This window comes from Otolemur garnettii, unplaced genomic scaffold (genome assembly GCF_000181295.1).
Source record: "Otolemur garnettii isolate 467f Iridium unplaced genomic scaffold, OtoGar3 scaffold00086, whole genome shotgun sequence".
Classification (NCBI taxonomy): domain Eukaryota; kingdom Metazoa; phylum Chordata; class Mammalia; order Primates; family Galagidae; genus Otolemur; species Otolemur garnettii.
In genome coordinates this window covers 3,980,446-4,004,929 of record NW_003852481.1, presented here as the reverse complement: position 1 = coordinate 4,004,929, position 24,484 = coordinate 3,980,446, and the positions used below count along the sequence as shown (strand labels likewise).

Genomic DNA, 24,484 nt, shown 5'->3' with positions numbered 1-24,484 from the left:
ACCATCACAATGGACCATGACCAAAGTAGATACCCAGAAATTAAAGGACAAAACCTAGTTGCCACAATGATAAAAGGATAAAACTAAGCAACAGACTTTCACAAAGTAAGATGAATAGAACTCCACCACACTTATCAGTTCTCTCAATAAATGTGAATGGCTTGAATTTTCCACTGAAGAGGCGCAGGCTAGCTGACTAGATAAAAAAGTACAAGTCATCTACATAATATCTCCAGGAAACATACTTAACCTTGAAGGCAAAAAGAAGAATCAGGGTGAAGAGTTGGAAAACGATATTTCAGCCAAATGGAAATCAGAAGAAAAAATGGGTAGCAATCTTATTTTCAGATGCAAGTGGATTTAAAGCAACTAAAGTTAAGAAAGACAAAGAAAATCACTACATAGAACAACAGGAATAATAGAACAACAAGACATTTCAATTCTAAATATAAATACACCTAACTTAAATGCTCCCATATTTACGAAACAGACCCTAACTGGTCTGAATAATATTATATCCTACAACACTATGATAACTGGGGACTTTAACACCCCTCTGATAGAACTAGACAGATCCTGTTAACAGAAAGTAAACAAATAAACAAGGGACTTAAATACAACCCTAGAACAAATGGGCTTAATAGACATATACAGAATATACTATCCCAAAGCTAATGAGTATACATTCTTCTCATCAGCCCATGAAACAGACTCCAAAATAGATCATATCCTAGGACACAAATCAAACCTCACCAAAATTAAAAGAATTAAAATTATACCTTGTATCTTTTCAGACCACAAGGGAATAAAGGTAGAATTCAACCCTAAAAAAATTTTTTTCTTCCCCTCACAGAGGCATGGAAACTAAACAACCTTATACTCAATGATGGCTGTGTCAAGGAGGAGATACAAAAAGAATGGATTAGTTTCTTCAGACATAACAATGATGTCACAAGCTATCAAAACCTGTGGGATACTGCAGAAGCAGTCCTAAGAAGGAAATTTATAACATTAGATGCTTACATCCAAAAAAAACCAGAAAGAGCACACATCAACAACCTAATGAATCCTCTCAAGAAAATGGAAAAGGAAGAGCATTATAATCCCAAGCCTAGCAGAAGAAAAGAAATAACCAAAACTAAATCAGAAATAAATGAAATTTTAAAAAGTTGGTTCTTCAAAAAGATAATTGAGGCTCAGCACCTAGAGTACAGTGGTGACAGTCTCAGCCACATACACTGAGGCTGGCGAGTTGGAACCCAGCCCAGGCAACTTAGAACAACAATGGCAACTGCAACAAAAAATAGGCAGGTGTTTGGTGGGCACCTATAGTCCCAGCTACTTGGGAGGCTAAGGCAGGAGAATTGCTTAAGCCCAAGAGTTTGAGGATGCCATGAGCTGTGACACCATAGTACTCTACCGAGGGTGACATAATGAGACTCTGTCTCAAAAAAAGACCATAATTGATGAAGTTTTGGCCAGATTAACTAGAAACAGAAAAGTAGAATCTCTAATAACCTCAATCTGAAATTGAAAGGGGAAATAATAACAGATACCACAGAGACACAAGAGATTATCTTAGACTACTACAAGAAACTCTATGCCCAAAAATTTGACAATGTGGAGGAAATGGGACAATACCTGGAATCACACCATTTCCCTAGACTTAACCAGGAAATAGATTTCTTGAAAAGACCAATATCAATCACTGAAATTAAAGAAGCAATAAAGAAGCTCTCAACAACAACAACAAAATTCCCTGGACCAGAAGGGTTCACACTAGAATTCTATCAAAACTTCAAACAAGAGTTTGTACTTATACTACAGAACCTATTCCAAAACAATTGAGAAGCAAGAAAGCTTCCCTAGCACATTCTATGAAGCAAACATCAACCTGATCCCAAAAGCAGGAAAGGACCCAGCGAAAAGGAGAACTATAGACCAACTTCACTAATGAACACTGACGCAAAAGTACTCAATAAAATCCTAGCAAAGAGATTGCAGCTACACATTAAAAAAATTATACATCACAATCAAGTGGGCTTCATCCCAGGGATGCATGGTTGGTTTAACATACACAAATCCATAAACGTATTACACCGTATCAATAGAAGCAAAAACAAAGACCAAAAGAACCACTAAATAGATGCAGAGAAAGCATTTGATGAAATCCAGCATCCTTTTCTAACAAGAACACTTAAGAAAACAGACATAGATGGCACATTTCTTAAACTGATTGAAGCCGTTTATAACAAACCCACAGCCAATATTATACTGAATGGAGTAAACTGAAAGCTTTTCTACTTACTGTGTTTCCCCGAAAATAAGACACTGTCTTATATTTGTTTTTTCTCAAGAAGACACACTAGGGCTTATTTTCAGGGGATGTCTTATTTTTATTAAGTATAATACAACAATCTACATTTATTCAAATACAGTTAAGTCATCTTCTTCTGGAACCTAACACAGGGAGCCGACCTTGTTGGTGGGGCTGGTGCTAGTGATGCATGAACTCCTTTCCCCTAGCTGTTTGCATGTGCACCTAGGATGCCTGTGGACCACGGTTACCACACGCACACCCATGCAAGTGCAAATGGCTCAGAGAAAGGAGCTGTGGCAGGTAAAAGGTATTCCAATCTTCCTTACCGCTCCTTGCCGAAATGCATGGCATAAATGCTGCATAGCCACACCCATCATTAGGTCTTATTATTGGGGTAAGGTTTATATTTAACAAATGCATAGATATCCTGCTAGGGCTTATTTTGGGGGTAGGTCTTATTTTCGGAGAAACACAGTAGAAGTGGAACAAGACAAAGATGTCCTCTATCACCATTATTATTCAACCTAGTTCTGGAAGTTCTAACCAATGCAATCAGGCAAGAGAGACTCTTAAGGGCATTCAAATGGGGGCAAAGGAGGTCAAACTTTCACTCTTTGATATGACCTTATACTGACAGAACCCCAAAGACTCACTTACAAGATTCCTGGAAGTGATCAAGAGATACAGTAATGTCTCAGGGTACAAAATCAATGTCTACAAATCAGTAGCCTTTGTATACACCAATAATAGTCAAGTTAACATGCAAATCAAGGGCACAATACCTTTCACAATAGCTTCAAAAAAAGGGAAAGATCTGGGAATACATCTAACAAAAAAGGTGAAGGAAATTTTCAAAGATAATTATTAAATCCTGAGAAAAAAAGAAGATAGCAGAAGACATTAGCAAATGGAAAAACATGTCATGCTCTTTACTGGAAAGAATTGACATTGTTAAAATGTCTATACTACCCAAAGCAATCTATAGGTTTAATACAATTCCCATTAAAATACCAACATCATACTTTGAAGAACTAGAAAAACAAGGCTTTGCTTTGTATAGAACCAGGAACAAAACCATATAGCCAAGGCAATTCTTAGTAATAAAAGTCAGAGGCATCGCTCTACCAGACTTTAGGCTATATTACAAGTCCACAGTGATCAAAACAGCATGGTATTGGCACAAGTAAGAGGCACAGACATTTGGAACAGAATAGAAAACCTAGAGATGAAACCAGCCTCTTATTGCCATTTGATCTTTGATAAAGCAAACAAAAGCATACACTGGGGAAAAGAATATCTATTCAATGAAGAGTGCTGGGAGAACTGGATAACCACATGAAAAAGACCAAAACTGGAACTGCCTCTTTAACTGGTTATAAAAGTTGACTCAAGATGTATTAAAAATTTAAGTCTAAGATATGAAATAATAAAAACCTGAAAAGAAAGCAAGAGAAAAACTCTTGAGGATGTCTACCTGGGGAAAGATTTAAGACATCAGTGGCAAAAGCAACAACAAAAATAAACAAATGGGACTTAATTAAGCTGAAAAGCTTTTATACTTACACAACAATCAAAGCAAATAGACAACCTTATGAATGGAGAAAGATATTTGCATGTTACAAATCTGACAAAGAGTTCATAACTAGAATCTACACAGAACTCAAATTAATCAACAAAAAAAGAGCAAGCAATACCTTCTGTTACTGGGCAAGAGAAATGAACAGGCCCTTCTCTGAAGAAGACAGATGAATGGCCAAGAAACATATTTAAAAAATATTCACAGGCAGCACCTGTGGCTTAAAGGAGTAGGGCACCGGCCCCATAAGCCAGAGGTGGTAGGTTCAAACCCAGCCCCAGCCAAAAACTGCAAAAAAAAAAAGAAAGAAATATTCATTATCCTAATCATCAGAGAAATTCAAATCAAAAGCACCCTGAGATGTCACCTAACCCAGTAAGAACAGCTCACATGTGAGCTCTCTCTAAGTCCCAAAGTTGCAGATGCTGGCACAGATATGGAGACTTTTACACTGTTGGTGGGACTGCAAACTAATACAGCCTCTTTGGAAAGAAGTCTGGGGAATCTTCAAAGAACTCAAAATCGACCTTCCATTTGATCCTGCAATCCCACAACTAGGCATCTACCCAGGAGAAAAAAATAATCATTTTATCATAAGAACATTTGCATTTACACTAGATTGTTTATCACAGCTTAATTTAGAATCACTAAGATATAGAAACAACCCAACTGCCCATCAACCCATGAATGGATTAATAAACTGTGGTATATGTATATCATGGAATACTATTCAGTCATAAAAAAGATGGAGACTTTACATCTTTTATACTAACCCAGATGGAGTTGAAACACATTCTTCTTAGTAAAGTATCACAAGAATGGAAAAGCAAGTAAGCAATATACTCAATAATAATATGAAGACAGTAGATGATCTAATACACTGCCCACACAAGAGAAAAACTTGATTTAATTTGAGCTGGGGGGAGGGGGGAGGCAGGAAAGGGGAGGGAGAGGAGGGAGTAGGTTTGGTGTGCTCCCATATAATGGGCATAATGTAAGGGCATAGAGCACACCTCCTGGGTGCAGGATAAAAGCACAACAGGGACTTAACCTAATGCATGCAAACATTGTAATAAAAAAAAAAGCAAATAAGTTAAAAATAAAAAATAAATTTAAAAAAAAGTCAAGAGCTACTTTAAAACAACTAATTCAAAGGGAAGAATAAAAAGTTCAGAAAAGGATAGAGATTTTCATCACCTTCAGTGTCTTATTCACCACGTCAACCTTGATCAGAGAGTCCCCCACCAAATGTCGAAAGCCACAGCCATAGAAGAAATTATACTTTTTGCCACTAAATTGGCCATAGTTGATCTGGGGAAATTCAAGGCCTCCTTCCTCCTCTAGGTCCTCGTGATGTAGATTTTCATGAGAGCACCAGATCTAAAAGAGATTCCAACAGGATTTATAATGGTTGCTTAATTCTCATTTGTTTTCTTTTTATGTGGGTCAGTGAGAGAACGAATGCCTTACAGGAGTTTGTAATGAGGCTTGTATACTGAGTATCTATGTCATTTTTTAGTATGTTTCCTCTTTTCATCATACATATGAATGCATAAAAGATTATCAGATTTTATGAGTAAGCTGTCAAATGTCATAGGTGGTAGAAGTACACTTTTTATTCTGCTAAAGCTAAGACATTGCTAGCTGCACAATAAGCTTGTGGAAAGCACATATTATCTAAAAGGTGGGAATTGCCAGTGCCAATCTCAAATGCTTAGGCATCCCATGACCATCAGGAAGTTGTATATCTCTGTTTCAAAACACACAAAGGATACAGAAAAACATAGTGCTCATTCCAACTCAGTGTCTGAAAATCTTGTACAAAACATATTCCCTGATTTTACCCTGCTTGGCTGAATATCATCAAACTTATTAGGCACTAAATATTGTGGAGAATAGCCAACGAATAAAGTAACATCAGTAAAAGTTATACTTCCTAACATTAATCTTAGTCTAATGTCGGCTCATACCATACCTTTCCATCGGCCTGTTTTACAGCACTGGCTGAAGAATAGGACAATGGACTCAGGTTCTCTCCTTCAGGGGCATTCAAACCTACATTCAAGGGCAAAACAAATCTTCGAGGGAATGATCTGGCTGCTGAATTATAGACCTGTTTAGGAGGGAGAAAGAACAGACAAAAATTGTCATTGGTAGGATAACAGCATGTCCCAATAATTGAGACTCAATAAACATTACTGGCATTCCTCAGTAATTACATAAACAATAAATTCCATTCTTTCATTTATTTAACAAATGTTTATTGAGTATCTACTATGTGCCAAGCACTATTTTAGATACTTAGGAAACAGGAGTGAATAAACTAAATTAAACTACAGGCTGAAGTTTATTCAGCGTCATAGAACTTATATTCTAGTGAAGAAATAATGATAATAGACAAATTTAAAAATTATTAAATTTTTGTTATTTAATTAGCTTCCAACAAACATATGATTATATTACAAAATAGAAAGGGACTAGAGAATAACAAGAGGTGCTCCCTTCTTCAGGTTTGGTCAGGGCTAACTTCTGTGCAGAAAAGGATCAACTTAGCAGGGCTGGGCTGTTTTCATGCCTGACCCTTGGCTTGCTCCTGGGAATTGAGTTCTTGGGATGGTCTGTCTGATAAGAATGTCTTGCATGTGTGAAACCTTAAGTCTTACCATAGTAATTTATACAGATAGTTTATGCTAACAACATGATTTATAATGATCTGAAACTGAGGTTAGTTATGTAGGGGCTATAGGCCTACGTGATTCATTCCCAGTAAAAGCCCTGAACAACCAGGCTTGGATAAGCATCTTTGAGAGGCTACATTTCACACAGTGACCATGTGTTCCTGGAACTAAGTATGCCCATTATGATACTACTGGGAGAGGACTCCTAGAAGCATGCACCTGTTTTCCTCCAGTCTTCATCTCATGTGCCTTTTGCATTTGCTGATTTTGCTTTCTGTCCTTTTACTCTCATCAGAGTCATGAATGTATGTTGAATCTTGTGAGTCTTCCTTTCACATCATCAAATCTAGTAGTAGTCCTGGGAGCTCCCAACAAAACCTCTGTGAACATGCTATTTACGCAGGAGATCTATATAAAATAAGTGCAATTTTCCTAACAGTATGTGCTTAAAGCACATTTTCCCCTCTTGAAATACTGTAGGATTGAGAACAAATCTCACCATTTCCTCCCATATACTATGTACCTAGTCTATACGATCTCCATCTTCTATAGACATATTTTTACTGAGTAAAGATTTAGTGATATTCATAAGTTTCATAAAGAATTGTCTTTTCTAAAATTACATTTAATTATTTTTAAACTTCTTTTCTTTTGCAAAACCATAGCTAAACAAACAAACAAAAAACAACAGATAATGATGGGATTAGGTAATGGGGGTCAACCATCCCATTGAGAACAGCTAGAAAAGCTGGAAAAAAATGTTTAAGACAGCTGCTTGAAGGCATTCATGAGCTAAAAAGACAGTGAGGAACAATGGGTCCCGGTTTGGGAAAAAAAGAAACCCTCAGAGATGGAATAGATACCGAGACAACTTTTCCCCTAAAGATCTACACAGACACTTAACAGCATTAGTCATTAGGGAAATGCAACTCAAAACCACAATGAGATACCGCTTCATGCCCATTAGGATGGCCATTATTTTTTAAAAAACCAAAAAAATAAAATGGAAAATAATAAATGTGATGAGAATGTGAAGAAATTGGAACTCTTGGGCATTGCTGGTGGGAATGAAAAACGGTGCAGCTACTGTGGAAAACTTTAGCAATGCCCTCTAAGGATAAACACAGAATTACTACATAATCCAGCAATTCTACTTTTAATATACCTAAAAGGATTGAAAATAGGAACTTAAACCGATATTTGCATGCCATTGTTCATAGTGGCATTATTTATAACAGCCAAAAGTAGAAACAACCCAAATAGCCAGAAATAAAGGAATAAACAAAATGTAGTATATACATATGATGGATTATTATTCAACCTTAAAAAGGAATAAAATTCTGACAAATGCTACCACAGAATGAACCTTGAAAACAGTAAGTAAAATAAAATAGTCCAGCTCTTGCAGACTAGGCCAGAATTCTGCTTGAAATTATACAAATAAATGAAAATCTTCTCTAGAGGAAGATAACATCATCCTGTGTCTCAAAACATTGCTATTATTTTTCAAACACAATAATCCGCATGTAACAAATAAGCAGCACTTGAACAGATAAGGCAATATGACCAAAATAAGCAACAGATGATAGGCCAGAGCCCCACAGGATCCAGATAATAGAGTTATCAGATTTCATTCTGAATATCTTAAGGAAATTAAGAATTGTGCCAAAGAACTATAAATTGTAAAAGAGAACCAAATCAAAATTATAGAACTGAAAATGATCATCGTTCCTAATCATCAGAGAAATGCAAATCAATAGCACCCTGAGATGTCCCCTAACCCAGTAAGAATAGCTCACATGTGAGCTCTCTCTAAGTCCCAAAGTTGCAGATGCTGGCACAGATATGGAGACTTTTACACTGTTGGTGGGACTACAAACTAATACAGCCTCTTTGGAAAGAAGTCTGGGGAATCTTCAAAGAACTCAAAATAGACCTCCCGTTTGACCTTGCAATCTCACAGCTAAGCACCTACCCAGAAGAAAAAAATAATAATTTTATCATAAAGACATTTGTGCTAGATTGTTTATTTCAGCTCAATTTACAACTTCCAAGATTTGGGAATAATCTAATGCCCATCAACCCCTGAATGGGTTAACAAACTGTGATATATATATACTACAGAATACTATTCAGCCACTAAAAAGATGGTGATTTTATATCTTTTGTACTAACCTGGATGGAATTGAAACACATTCTTCTTAGTAAAGTATCATAAGAATAATATGATGCCAGTAGATTGTCTACTTCATGCCCACACAATAGTAAAACCCAATTCAATTCAGGTTGGGGGAATGGGAACAAAGGAGGGAGGAGAGGGGAGGGGGAGGCTTGATGTGCTCCCACTTAATGAGCACAATGTAGGGGTATATGGCACACCTTTTGGGTGTGGGATACAACTACAAGATGGTCTCTCCCAAACAAATTCAAATATTGTGACTTGGTTGTTTGTACTCTCATAGTAACCTAAAATTTATAAATAAAAAGAATTTCAGATATGGATTTTAACAACACTCAGTGAAATACAAGAGAAATTAGAAACTCAATACAAAGAAATCACAAAAACAATGAAGAAAGTGACTAAAGAAGTTGATTATTTTAAAAAAGCAAGCTTCTGGAAATTAAAAATTTACTCAAAAAAAAAATACAAAACACAGTGGAAGGCCATAAGAATACCAGAGGCTATACCAGAGAAAAAGAAGTGTAATATCCTTGTCCTTGAGAACATTCTCTGGACAGTATACCTCTAGACATGTTATATGAGACAATTAAATATGTTTATGGTGTATACACCTGTGGAGAGACAGTAAGGCATAATAGTTAAGAACATGAGTTTGCAAGCCTGGTTCATATCTTGAATCTACCACTTAGTTTCTCATAACTTTGGGAAAATTACTTGTTCAATGCCTCCATTTACTCACCTATAAAAAAGAGATAATAAAATACTTCTTCCTTAGGGTTAGTAAGAGAATTGAATGAGTTAACGTACATAAAGGACTTCAAAAAGGGCCTGGTAAGTATAAGGACTCTATGAGTTCTGGCTAATATCATCTTTTTTTCTGCCATAAATTTTGTTTTGTTTTTACCTCCACTCCTCCAGCTTTTTATTTTGGAAAAATTCAAGTCTACAAATATTCAATAAATAGGCTAGACTAGACAGAAGAAAGAATATCAGAGCTAGAAAGCAATACCTTTGAATTAAACAGTCAGTCAAAGAGAAAGAAGAGAGAAACAAGAAGAACAAACAAAGTCTATAAGATATGTGGGATCATGTAAAGAGGGCTAACATAAGAATAATAGTCATCCCTGAGAGTGAAAAAGAAAATATACAAGGGCTAGAAAACCTGTTTGAGGAAATACTTGAGGAAAATTTCCCAGATCTTGCTACAAATCTGGACATCCAGGTAGTAGAACTGCAACAGGCTCCTGGAAGATTAATTGCCAAGAAGAAATCACTGATATGTAATCATGAGACTAGACAAAGTTAACATAAAAGAGGCACTCCTATGAACCATAAGACACAAGTATAAGGTAACTTACAAAGGAAAACCCATCAGACTAACTGCAGACTTCTCAACTGAGAACTTATAAGCCAGAAAGGACAAGTGACCCATTGTCAGTCTTCTCAAACAGAATAATAGGCAGTCTAGAATTTTGTGCCTTGAAAAACTAAGCTTCTCAAAGGAGGGAGAAATAAAGATGTTCTGAGATAAGTAAATGCTGAGGGAATTTGTCAAGATCACACCTGCCCTGCAGGAAGCACTCTGATCTGCTTTATACAAAGCTCAGCAAAATAGGCACCCATCAGTGTAAAACCATCCAAATGTTAAAGTTCAGAGCCCAGATACAATAGTGAGGTAAACAAAGCAATAAAGTTTTGTTTTCAAGAAGTAAAACAAAGCAATGAAGTTTTGTGCAACAAGATGACCAAAAATCCACCTCATTTATTAATTCTTTCAACAAATGTGAATGGCTTCAACTGCCCACTCAAGAGACATAGGCTAGCTTAATGAATAAAAAATATATATAAGCAAAGTATATGCTGTCTCCAGGAAACACATTTAACACACAAGGACTCATTCAGACTCAATGTGAAGGGATGGAAAACAATATTCCAAGCAAAAGAAAGCTGGCATAGACATTCTCATATCAGACAACATAGACTTCAAATCAACAGAAGTAAAGAAAGATGAAGACAGTCATTATATAATGGTAAAAGGAACAATTCAACCAGAAGACTTAACGATCCTAAATTTCTATGCACCCATACCTAACAAAGGTGCACCCAGAGTCATATAGCAAATCCTACTTGATCTAAACAAAAATATAAACAATAACACTGAAATAGCAAAGGACTTCTATACCCCACTAACAGAATGGGGCAGATCCTCCAAGAAGAAAATAAACAGAGAAATAGGAATCTAGAATAAATAGGCATAATGGACATTCATACAACATTCTACCCCCAAATTACTGAATATATGTTCTTCTCATCAGTTCATGGAACATTCTCTAAGATTGATCACATCCTAGACCACAAAACATGTCTCAACAATTTTTTTTTAAAAGATAGAAATTATACCATCTATCTTCTCTTCACAGTGGAATAAAATTAGAAATCAATTCCAACAGAAACACTGAAGTCATAAAAATTAAACAACCTGCTACTAAACAATTATTGGGTAAAGGAGAAAATTCAGATGGAAATAAAAAGATTCTTCAAAATAAAGAGCAGGCTCGGCGCCTATAGCTCAACCGGCTAAGGCGCCAGCCATGTACACCTAAGGTGGCGGGTTCGAATCCCCAGCCGGACCCGCCAAAACAACAATGATGGCTGCAACCAAAAAAAAAAAAAAATAGCCGGGCGCTGTGGCGGGCACCTGTGGTCCCAGCTACTTGGGAGGCTGAGGCAGGAGACTCGCTTGAGCCCAGGAGTTGGAGGTTGCTGTGAGCTGTAATGCCACGGCACTCTACCCAGGGGGACAGCTTGAGGCTCTGTCTCAAAAAAATAAATAAATAAATAAATAAAGAGCAAAGGAGGCAGAAGTTAACAAATCTGAGGGATTATGAAAAAGCAATCCTAAGATGAAAATGTATAGCCTTAAATGCCTGTTCAAAAACAAGAAAGATCACAAATCAACAATCTCATGAATCCTCTCAAGGAATGAGAAAAGGAAGAGCAAACCCATCCCAAACCCAGCAGAAGAAAAAAATAACTAAGGTCAGAGCAGAACTAAATAAGATTGATTACAAAATAATTATACCTAAGATCAATAAAACAGAAAGTCTGTTCTTTAAAGAGATGAACAAAATAAACAGTCCTTTATTAGATAAACCAGAAACAAAAAGAAAGGACCCTAATAAGCTCAATCAGAAATGAAAAAGGAGATATTATAACTGATAACCATAGAAATACAAAATATCATCTCTGAATACAATACAAATATCTATGCAGATGAACTTGAAATGTTGAGACAATGAAGAAATTCTGGAAAATACACAACCTTCCTAGGCTCAATCAGGAAGAAATAGAATTCTGGAACAGACCATTATCAAGTAACAAAATTGAAGCAGAAATAAAGCATCTTCCAACAAAACAATGTCCCAGACCAGATGGTTTCACAGCCAAAATTTATCAGACTTACAAAGAAGAATTGGTACTTATACTGCAGAAATTATTTCATAATATCAAGAAGGAAGGAATCCTGCCCAACGCATTCTATAAAACCAATATCACCTTGATAACAAAGCCAGGAAAGGACAAAACAAAAAAAAAAGAAAACTACAGACCAATATCCCTCATGAATATCAGGCTAAAAATTCTCAATAAACTCCAAGCCAACCATATTCGGCTGCACAGAAAAAAAAATCCACCACAATCATGTGGGCTTCATCCCAGAGATGCAAGAAAGGTTCAACATACACAATTCTATAAATGTGTTTCACCACATAAATAAATGCAAAAATAAAGACCATATAATCCTGTCAATAGATGCAGAAAAAGCATTTGACAAAATTCAGCACCCTTTTATAATGAGAACTCTTAGCAAAATAGGCATAGATGAAACAAAATTATAAAAGCTACATATGACAAACCCACAATCAATAGCCTACTGAATGGGGGAAAATTGAAAGCATTTCCCCTAAGAACTGGAATAAAATGAGGTTGCCCACTGTCACTACTGCTATTCAACATAGTGCTGGAAATCCTAGCCAGAGCAATCAGCAAGAGAAGGAAATCAGTTGTATCTAAATGGGGAAAGAAGAGGTCAAACTACTGCTATTTTCTAATGATATGATCTTATATCTAGAAAACCCCCAAAGATTCTACCAAGAGAATTCTGGAATTGATAAATAAGTTCAACAAAGCCTTAGGTTATAAAATCAATGTACACAAATTAGAAGCATTCATATTCACCAACAGTCAAGCTGAGAATCAAATCAAAGATTCAATACCTTTTACAATAGCAATAAATAAAATAAAATACCTAGGAATATATTTAACCAAAGAGGTGAAAGACCTCTACAGAAAGAACTACAAAACTCTGAGGAAGGAAATTACAGAGAAGGTCAACAAATAGAAAAATACATCATGCTCATGGATAGGCAGAATCAACATTGTTAAAATGTCTATACATTCAAAGTGATTTACAGATTTTACACATTCTCCATTAAAATACCAGTACCATTTTTCACAGGTCTATAAAAAATAATTCTACACTTTACATGAAATTGGAAAAGTCTCTGTATAGCCAAAACAACCTTAAGCAAAAAAAAAAAAAAAAATGAGAGGTATCACTCTACCAGACTTCAAGCTATACTATAAGGCTATAGTAACCAAAACAGAATGGTACTGGCACAAGAACAGAGACATAGACCAATGAATGAGAACAGAGAACTCAAATTAAAAAAAAAAATCTTTAAATTGCCATATGATCTTTGACAAAACAGACAAAAACATACAAGAGAAAAGGAATCCCTCTTCAATAATTGCTGCTGGAAAATTCGAAAGGCACATGTAGAAAACTGAAACAGGACTTGCACCTGTCACCACTCACAAAAATTAATTCATTATGGATAAGTGACTTAAATCTAAGGCATGAAACTATAAAAATTCCAGAAAATGTTGAATAAAATCTTTTTTTTTTAATTTTTTGAGACAGGGTCTCACTCTGTCACCCTCGGTAGAGTACCGTGGCATGGTGTCATAGCTCACAGCAACCTCAAATTCTTGGGCTCAAGTGATCCTTTGCCTCAGCCTCCCAAGTAGTTGGGACTACAGACACCCACCACAGCACCCAACTATTTTTCAGAGACAAGGTCTCGCTCTTGCTCAGGCTGATCTTGAACTCCTGAGCTCAGGCAATCCACCTGCCTCTGCCTCCCAAAGGGCTAGGATTACAGGTTGGAGCCACCAAACCTGGCCTGAAAAACTCTTAAAGATAATGGCATAGGCAAAGAATTTATGAAGAATACCACAAAAGCAATCACAGGAACAACAAAAAAATAAACAAATGCGACCTGATCAAATTAAAAAGCTTTTGCACAGCCAAGGAAACAATCAATAGAATAAATAGACAGCCTACAGAATAGGAGAAAATATTTGTTGCTATAGACCCAATAAATGGCTAATAACCAGAATCTACAAAGAACGTAAGCAAATCAGTAATAAAAAAAAATCAAACAACTCCATTAAAAAATGAGCAAAAGATATGAGTCAAAAATTTACAAAAGAAGACAGACAAATGGTCAACAAATACATGAAAAAAATGCTCAGGCTTGGTGCTTGTAGCTCAAGCAGCTGAGGCACCAGCCACATACACCAGAGCTAGTGGGTTCAAATCCAGCCTGGGCCTGCCAAGCAACAATGACAACTACAAAGAAAAAAAAATAGTTGGGCATTGTGATGGGCGCTTGTAGTCCCAGCTACTTGGAAGGCTGAGGCAAGAGAATCAGTTAAGCCCAGGAGTTGGGGGTTGCTGTGAGCTGTGATGACACAGCACTCTACCCAGGGGGACAGCTTAAGGCTCTGTCTCAAACAAAAAAATTCTCAATATCTCTAACCATCAGGGAAATAGAAAGCAAAACTACCGTGAGATATCACCTAACTCCAATGAGAATAGCTTCTATTGAAAAGCGCCAAAATAATAAATGCTGGCATGGATGTGGAGAGATAGGAACACCTATTCACTGTTGGTGGGACTGTAAATCAGTACAGCCACTATGGGATATAGTATGGAGATACCTCAAAGAACTAAAAGTAGACCTACCATTTGACCCAGCAATCTCACTACTGGGTATTTACCCAAAGGAAAAAAAAAAGATATTTTATCAGAAAGATACTTTTGCTCAAAACTTTAGAGCAGCGCAATTCATAATTGCAATGATGTGGAAACAAGTACTCAACACATAAATGGATTAATAAAATGTGGTACATGTATACCATGGAGTACTACTGAGCTGTAAAAAAATATAGTGAACTAATATCTCTTGTATTAACCTGGAGGGAACTGGAGACCTTCTACTAAGTGAAGTTTCACAAGAATGGAAAATTGAAAGCAATCAATCAGCACTTATGTGCACATATTGAAATAACACTGATTGTAAATCAAGCAGGTGGAAGAGGGGAAGAAGTGATGGTTAAATTCACACCTAATGGGTACAATGCACACTATCTTGGTGATGGGCACACTTAAAACTTTAATTCAAACTGTGCAAAAGCAATTTATATAACAAAATTGTTTGTACTCCTGTAATATTCTGACATTTAAACATTTTTTTAATTTTCAAAAAAGAAAAATATCAATCTGAAAAGCCTACATATTGTATGATTCAACTATATGACATTCTGTAAAAGGCAAAACTATAGAAATAGTGAAAGATTAGGGGTTGCAAGGGCTGAGGGGATTAACAAGGGAGAAGAATAGGTGGAGCACAGAAAGATTTTTAGGACAGTGAAACTATTCTGCATGATATTACAATGGTGGGAATACGAAATTATGCATTTGTCAAAACTCATAGAACTGTACAACAAAAAAGTGTACAAGTCCACAATGTAAACTATGGACTTCAGCATTAATATTGTATGGGTTCATTAATTATAACAAACATACCATACCAATGCAAGATGTTAATAATGAGGGAAAATGGAAGGAAGAGGGAGTACATGAGAACTCTCCATACTTTCTGCTTGATTTTTCTTTAAATCTAGAACTATATTAAAAAACAAAACTTCTTAATTATTTTTCATTTTGGAAGTCCTTTATTGTAAAGATAATTCTTTTGTCTGATGACAACAAGCACCCACAGTGATTATTCTCGGCCTCCCCATTAAATAAACTGAATTTCCTCTTGAGGCACAAATTTATTTCTGTATTTCTGAGGTAATGTTTTTACTATTCCTGTGGTATCTGGTAGACCCTGATACATCAGCAAATTTGATGATTTACTTCCCTTAGAAGGCCAGGAAATTTTAGAAGAGTGAGAAGATAGCCTAACCGATCTCAAAGTCCTAATATATTGAATTCAGGATTCTCTCTTCTATCAGGGTGTCTTATTAATGGGGTGTGTGGCTTAACTACCTGAACAAACCTACTGTCAGACACCACCTGCTGTCCATCATAACCTCTGAGAAGGGGTGGTTTCTGTTATTTTTTCCTAATCTACAGCAAACAGTGTGCTTAATGGTAAAATGTTGAAAACTCTCTCTTAGATTGAGAACCAGACGAGGATGCCACTATCACCCTTCATAGCCAATACCATACTGGAGGTCCAGTGAAATAAAGAAAAGAAAATCAATAAACAGCTTACAAAAGAAGAAAAAAATGGTCATTACCTGTATATGATATTATAGATATAGAAAATCTAAAAGAGTCTAGAAATTATTAGAATTTATAAGGGTAACTATAACATTACTGACTACAAAATCGACAAACAAAAACCAATTGCTATAGAGCAGCACTAAAAATGAAATGAAAGCAAAAAGTAAATAACATTTAAAATAATATCAAAAATACCAAATGCCTAGGAATAAATCTAGCAAAAGATATATAAAATGTATAGCAGAAAACTATAAACATTGAAAGAAATTAAGAAGTTGCAAATAAATGGAAGGATTTATCATGCTCATGTACGAGACTCAACATTGTGTAAAGAATTTGGTCCTCTCTCAAATTGGTATATAGATTCAGTGCAAATTCAAATGTAACTAATTTTTTTGTGGGGAACTGACTGCTAATTCTAAAATGTATATAAAAATGTGAAGGGCCAGGCATAGCTATGGCACTCTTGATAGAAGAAAAAAGTTAGGAGAACTCAATCTATGAAACATTAAGAATTTTTAATAATGATAGTAATTGGAACCATCAGTCCACTGGTACTGTCACAAACATGCACAAGTAGACCACTGGGACAGAATATAGATTCCAGAAACAGGATACACACACAGATACTTTATTTTTCTAGACGATAACACAGGATAATATTTTCACAACCTTGCCATGAGAGGATGTCTAAAACAAGATGCACAATATATTAGTCATAAAGAAAAGACTGATTGCTGGGTCATATTAAATTAATAATGTCTATTTGTCAAAAGGCCGGGTCACCAATAGCTGAGTGTAGTGATATGTATTTGTAATCCCACATATGGAGGAAACTGAGATGAGAGGATCACTTGTGCCCAGAAATTTGAGACCAGCCTGGAAAGCATAATAAGATCTCTATCTCAAAAAAAGCCACTATTAAGATAATCTGATAAAGGTGCATACAAAAATATCTATAGCTATTTTATACTTAATGGAAAACTATTAGATATTTTCCAATGCTATCAGGGCTTCTATTAAACTTGAAGTCCTAGCTGCTACAATAAAGCAAGAAAAGAGTCATAAGTATTGGAAAGGAAGAAATAAAACTGTCACAGAAAAATTAGACAAGTGTGGTGGCAAGTGCCTATAGTCCCACCTACTTAGGTGGCTGAGGCAGGAGAATCACTTGACCCCCAAAATTTAAGGTTGCAGTGAGCTACAATGACAATTGCACTATGGCCTGGGCAATACAGCAAGACTCTGTCTCAAAACAACAACAAAAAGAAATAAAACCAACATTATTTTCAAATAACACGATTCTGTACCTAGACAATCCAAAATAATCTGCAGATCAACTGTGTAAACTAGTAAGTGAATTTAGCAAGATCTATGGATATGAGGTAATACACAAAATCAACTGCATTTCCATATACTAATAACAATCAGAAAATTAAATTTTAAGAGATAGTTTTTTGTTTTGTTTTGTTTTTTTAAGAGACAGAGTCTCACCTTGTCGCCCTTGGTAGAGTGCCATGGTGTCACAGCTCACAGCAACCTCTAGCCCCTGGGCCTAGGAGATAAGATATTTACAAGGATCTAAACAAACATTTCTCCAAAAACATGAAAATATCTAACAGGTATATGAAAAGGTACCTAATATCACTAATTATAAGGGAAATGCGTATTAAAGCCACTATGAGATATCACTCTATCATCAAAAAGACAAGAGGTAACCAGTGTTGGCAAGGGTGTGGAAGAAAGGAATTTCTAGTACATTATTGATAGGGCTGTAGATTGGTACAGCCATTATGGAAAACAGCATGGGAGTTCCTAAAGAAATTAAAAATACAGTTGACCCTAAAACAAAATAGGGAATGAAGAGCCAACCCCACACACAGTTGAAAATGCACACAAAATTTTGACTTCCCCAAAATTTAACTACCACTAGCCTACCATTGACTGGAAGCCTTGCTGATAGCACAGTTAATTAGCATATATTTTATGTTACATGAATTATACACTGTATTCTCACCATAAAATAGACAAAAAAGTGCTATTAAGAATATTATAAGAGGGAGGAACAAGATGAAGTACTAGAAGGATCATTCAGCTGAACTTTTGAAGAATGACTAGGGAAAAAGGAGAGAATCTAGACATACCTGGTGCAGGGACCTAAGTCGCAGTTGTAGCTCAGGAAGTACAGCAAGAGGGTGGTGAGCTGGATATAGCATATGATACAGAGTGGTGGAAATCTGATGAATTAGGCAAGTGATTGTGACCAGCTGGGATTGGCCGGCCCCCCCAAAGAGGTCTAGGACAGGAGAAAGCCTTTGGGGAGTTTTTAGTTGTTGGGCGAAGTCATGTGTTGAGTGGAAAGCTTGGAAGACTGGGTGGACTCAGACCCAGTCTTTATACCAAATCTGGTATACAGCAACCATATTTGAATGCCAGTTGGAGTGGACTTGCCATAGGTTTGGTGGCTGGCAAGGTAGCCATATTGAGAAGGTCTTGGTGGCCAGGGGCCTGCCATTCTTGGAAAGTTGTGAGAAGGTCTTAGCAGGGGCCTAAAGCACGGCCATCCTATTTCCACCTGCAGGGATCAGAACTCCACTTTTGGGACAGGCTGAGAGACTCCTGTACCCCACAGGAACTGGAGTCAGAAGGCCCTCTGAGATCTGCCCCTGAAGGATTCATTTGAGCTTTAAGATCCCAACTCAGCAAGGTCTGAATGCTGAGGAAACAATCAGGCATTCATCGAAGGAAACTAAGTTTGGAATAAGGGACATAGAGGTTGCTGGTTGTGCTGTCTCCTAAAAATACCACAGTGCCACCCAGGGTCCCAGCAATATATTGCAACACATTGTCATCAAGGACAAGGACTCCTGTTTGAAACAAAGGAAGCAGTGAGAAGGAAAAAGGAGACCAAGGAAGTGAACAAGAAGAAAAAACATATTAGGAGGAACCAACAGAAAAATTCAGGCAACATGAAAAACCAAAACAGAGCAACTCCCCCAAGGGACCATGAGGCAGCTACTGCAGAGGACTCCACCTATAAAGAATTAATGGACTTAACAGAAAAGGAATTTTAAATATGAATGATAAAAACAATAAAAGGAAGGGACAAGAAAATGGAAAGACAGAACCAAAAGTTGGATGAGAGATATATACAATATAGAAAGGATATGGTGGAGATTAAGGAAATGAAGAAGACAATCAGGGAAGTAAAGTTGCAGTAGAAAGTATCAAAAATAGGTTAGACCATGGAGAAGAAAGAATCTCAGAGCTAGAGGATAAAGTTTTTGAGTTAACCCCAGTAGTTAAAGAGGAAGAAAAGAAGAGAAATCAGAACAGGCACTTAGAGAACTATGAGACTCCATGAAGCATTAAAACATATGAATAATAGGGATTCCTGAAGAAGAAGATTGTGGCAAAGGAATGGAAGCCCTACTGGAAACTATCATAAATGAAAACTTCCCAAGTTTTACTAAAGACCCCGACACACTCCTTTCAGATGGATATCCTACCCCAGGTTATCTCAACTTAAACAAGGCCTCTCCAAGACACTTTGTAATGAACCATGCTATCCAAAGTCAAGATGAAAGAAAAATTCTGCAAGCAACCAGGATTAAGCATCAACTGACCTACAGAGGCAGAGCCATTAGGATGACAGCAGACTTTTCAAATGAAAGCTTCCAAGCCAGAAGAGCATGGTCATCTACCTTCAACCTTGTACCTTGTATCTTTTCAGACCATAGTTCTTAAACAAAACAATTTTTAGCCTAAGAATTCTGTATCCTGCTAAACTAAGCTTCAAAATTGATGCAGATATCAAATCTTTTGCTGATATATAAGCACTAAGGAAATTTGCCACAACAAGACCAGCTCTATTGGAAATACTTAGACCTATTCTAAACACTGACCATCACAATAGACCACCAGCAAAGTAAACACCCAGAAGCTAAAGGTCAAAACTTAGTTTCCAAGATGGCACAAGGGATAAAACTACACAATGGACTTTCACAAAATAAGATGAATAGAACTCCACCACACTTATCAATTCTCTCAATAAAAGTCAATGGACTGAATTTACCACTGAAGAGGCACAGGTTAGCTGACTGGATAAAAAAGCATAAGCCATCCATATGCCATCTGCAGGAGACACAACTAGCCTTGGAGGACAAATCAGGGCTCAGGGTCAAGGGATGGAAAACTATATTTCAAGAAAATGGAAATCAGAAGAAAGGAGGGGTTGCAATCTTATTTTCCAATACCACTGGATTTAAAGCAACTAAAGTTAAAAAAGACAGAGATGGTCACTTTCTACTGGTCAAAGAAACAATACAACAAGAAGACATTTCAATTTTAAATATTTATGTACCCAACTTAAATGCTCCCAGATTTATGCTACAGACCTTCACAGGACTGAGCAATATGATGTCCCATAACACCATAATAGTAGGGGACTTTAACACACCTCTGACAGAACTGGACAGATCCTCTAAACAGAAGCTAAACAAAGATACAAAGGACTTAAATGTGACCCAAGAACAAACAAGATTAATAGACATATACAGAACATACCATCCCAAAGCTAAAGAATATATATTTTTCTCATTAGTCCACAGTACATACTCCAAAATTGACCACATCCTAGGATACAAATCAAATCTCAGCAAAATTAAAAGAATAGAAATTATACCTTGTATCTTTTCAGACCATAAGCAATAAAGATGGAACTCAATTCCAACAAAAATGTTCATGTCCACACAAAGACTTAGAAATGAAACAATCTTATACTGAATGATAGTTGGGTTCAGAAAGTGAAAAAAGAGGAAATTATTAAATTCCTCAAACTTAAAAACATGAAGACACAAGTTACCAAAACCTGCGGGATACAGCAAAAACAGACTTACCATGGAAATTTATCACATTAGATGCTTACATTTGAAAAACAAAAAGAGAGAGAACACATCAACAATTCATGAACCATATTATGGAATTGGAAAAAGAACAATCTAATCCCAAACCCAGCAGAATAGCCAAAATTAAATCAGAGAATAATAAAATTAAAAACAAAACTCATTAAGAAAATTAATAAAACAAAAAGTTGGTTTTTTGAAAAAAATAAACAAAATCAATAAACTTTTGGCCACATTAACTAGAAATAGCAAGAAAAATCTCTAATAACCTCAATCAGAAATGATAAAGGGGAAATAACAACAGATGCCACAGAGATACAAGAGATCATCTCAGAGTACTACAAGAAACTCTATGCCCAGAAATTTGACAATGTGGAGAAAACACCTGGAATCACACCCTCTTCCTAGACTTAACCAAGAAGAAATAGACCTCTTGAATAGACCAATTTCAAGAACTGAGATCAAAGAAACAATAAAAAAAAATCACCCAACAAAAAAATGCTCTGGTTCAGATGGCTTCACACCAGAATTCTATCAAACCTTCAAAGAAGAGCTTATACTAATATTACAAAAAAATTAGAAGAAAGGAGTCATCACCCTGATCCCAAAGCCAGGAAAAGACCCAACTAAAAAATAGAACTTCAGACCAATTTCACTAGTGAATATAGATGCAAAAATTCTCAATAAAATCCTAGCTAATAGATTACAACTGCACATTAAGAAAATCATTCATCATGATCAAGTAGATTTCATCCCAGGGATGCAAGGCTGCATCAACAACTCAAGTCCATAAACATAATTCACCATATCAACAGAAGCAAAAACAAACACCATATGATTCTCTCAATAGATGCACAAAAAGCTTTCAATAAAAATCAGCATCCTTTTCTAACTAGAACACTCAAGAACATAGGCATAGGTGGCACATTTCTGATTGAAGTCATCTATGACAAGCCCACAGCTAATATTATACTGAACAGGAGTAAAACTGAAAGCTTTTCCACATAGAACTAGAACCAGACAAGGCTGTCCTCTAACACCACTACTATTCAACATAGTACTGGAAGTTCTAGTCAATAAATCAGGCAAGAGAAGGAAATAAAGGGCATACAAATGGGGGCAGAGGAGGTCAAACTTTCACTCTTTGCTGATGATGTTTACTTAGAGAACCCCAAAGACTCAACCACAAGACTCCTGGAAGTGATCAAAAAATATAGCATTGTCTCCAGATATAAAATCAATGTCCATAAATCAGTAGCCTTTGTATATGCCAATAACAGCCAAGACAAGAAGCTAATCAAGGACACAATTCCCTTCACAATAGCTTCAAAGAAAATTAAATACCTAGCAATGTACATAACAAAAAAGGTAAAAGACCTCTACAAAGAAAATTATAAAACCCTAAGAAAAGAAATACCAGAAGATAATAACAAATGGAAAAACATACCATGCTCATGGCTGGGAAGAATCAACATTGTGAAAATGTCTATACTAACCAAAGCAATCTACAGATTCAATGCAATCCCCATTAAAATACCATCATCATACTTTCAAGATTTGGAAACAATAATTCTTCATTTTGTATGTAACCAGAAGAAACCCCATATAGCCAAGGCAATTCTTAGTAATAAAAAGAAAGCCTGGGGTATCACCCTACCAGACTTTCAGCTATACTACAAGGCCATAGTGATCAAAACAGCATGGTATTGGCACAAAAATAAAAACATTGACATTTGGAACCAAATAGAAAATCACACCCTACAGCCACCTGATCTTTGATAAACAAAACAAGAACATATACTGGGAAAAAGAATTCCTATTCAATAAATGGTGTTGAGAGAACTGGATAACCACATGTAAAAGACTAAAACTGGATCTGCACCTCTCACCACTTACAAAAACTGGTTCAAGATGGATAAAAGATTTAAATCTATGGCATGAAACAATAAAAATCCTTGAAGAAAGTGTGGGGAAAGTACTTGAAGATATCAGCTTAGGGAAAGATTTCATGAAGAAGACTTTAGTGACAATTGCAACAACAACAAAAATAAACAAATGGGACTTAATTAAACTAAAAACCTTCTGTACAGCTAAGGAAACAACAACCAGAACAAGCAGAAAACATTCAGAATGGGAAAAGATATTTGCATATTATGAATTGGACAAAAGCTTGATAACTAGGATCTATAGAGAACTCAAATTAATCAACAAAAAAAGACCCAACAATCCCATACATCACTGGACAAGAGAAATGAATATAACCTCCTCTAAAGAAGATAAATAGCTAACAAACATATGAAAAAATCCCTAATCATCAGAGAAATGCAAACCAAAACTACCCTGAGATATCACCTAACCCCCATGAGAATGGCCCACATCACAAAGTCTAAAAGCTGCAGATGCTGATGTGGATGTGGAGAGAAGGGAATACTTTTACACTGCTGGTGGGAATTCAAACTAATACAACCTTTTTGGAAGGAAGGATGAGAATCCTCAAGGAACTCAAATTAGACCTCCCATTTGATCCCGAAATCCCATTAGTAGGCATCTATCCAGAAGAAAAAAAATCGTTTATCATAAGGACATTTGCACTAGACTGTTTATCACAGCTCAGTTTACAATTGCCAAAATGTGGAAATAGTCTAAATGCCCACCAACCCAGAAATAGATTAAGCTGTGGCATATGTATATCATGGAATACTATTCAGTCACTAAAAAAGATGGAGACTTTACATCTTTTGTATTAACCTGGATGGAGGTAGAACACATTCTTCTTAGTAAAGCATCTCAAGAATGGAGAAGCAAGAATCCAATGTACTCAATTCTGATATGAAGGCAGTATATGAGCTAATACAAGGGGTGGGTAGGGGAATAAGCAAGTGGGGAGAGGAGAGGAGAGGACAAGAGGGGAGAAGAGAACAGGGGAGGGGAGGGGAGAGGAGGAGAGGGGAGGAGAGGAGAGAGGAGAGGAGAGGGATGGAGGTCATGGTGTATGGCACACCTCTTGGGAGCAGGACACAATTATAAGAGGGACTTCATCTAACAAATGTAATCAGTGTAATCTAATTCTTTGAATTAGATGAATTCCAAACAATTTTTAAAAATCATAAGATTTTACTTCTTTTTTTTTAAGGGGCGGTGCCTGTGGCTCAGTGAGTAGGGCATCAGCTCCATATACCAAGGGT

General features: G+C 36.3%; 1 protein-coding gene across 1 annotated transcript in view; it reads right to left on the bottom strand.

Moving 5' to 3' along the window:
- BCO2 (beta-carotene oxygenase 2) overlaps positions 1-24,484 on the bottom strand; it is a 62,352-nt gene that overhangs the window by 5,119 nt on the left and 32,749 nt on the right. The window contains exons 9-10 of the mRNA XM_012808161.2: positions 5,872-6,009; positions 5,094-5,276 (exon numbers count right to left, since the gene is read on the bottom strand). Coding sequence (XP_012663615.2) covers positions 5,094-5,276; positions 5,872-6,009 — 321 coding nt within the window. The remainder of the gene's footprint in view (positions 1-5,093; positions 5,277-5,871; positions 6,010-24,484) is intronic.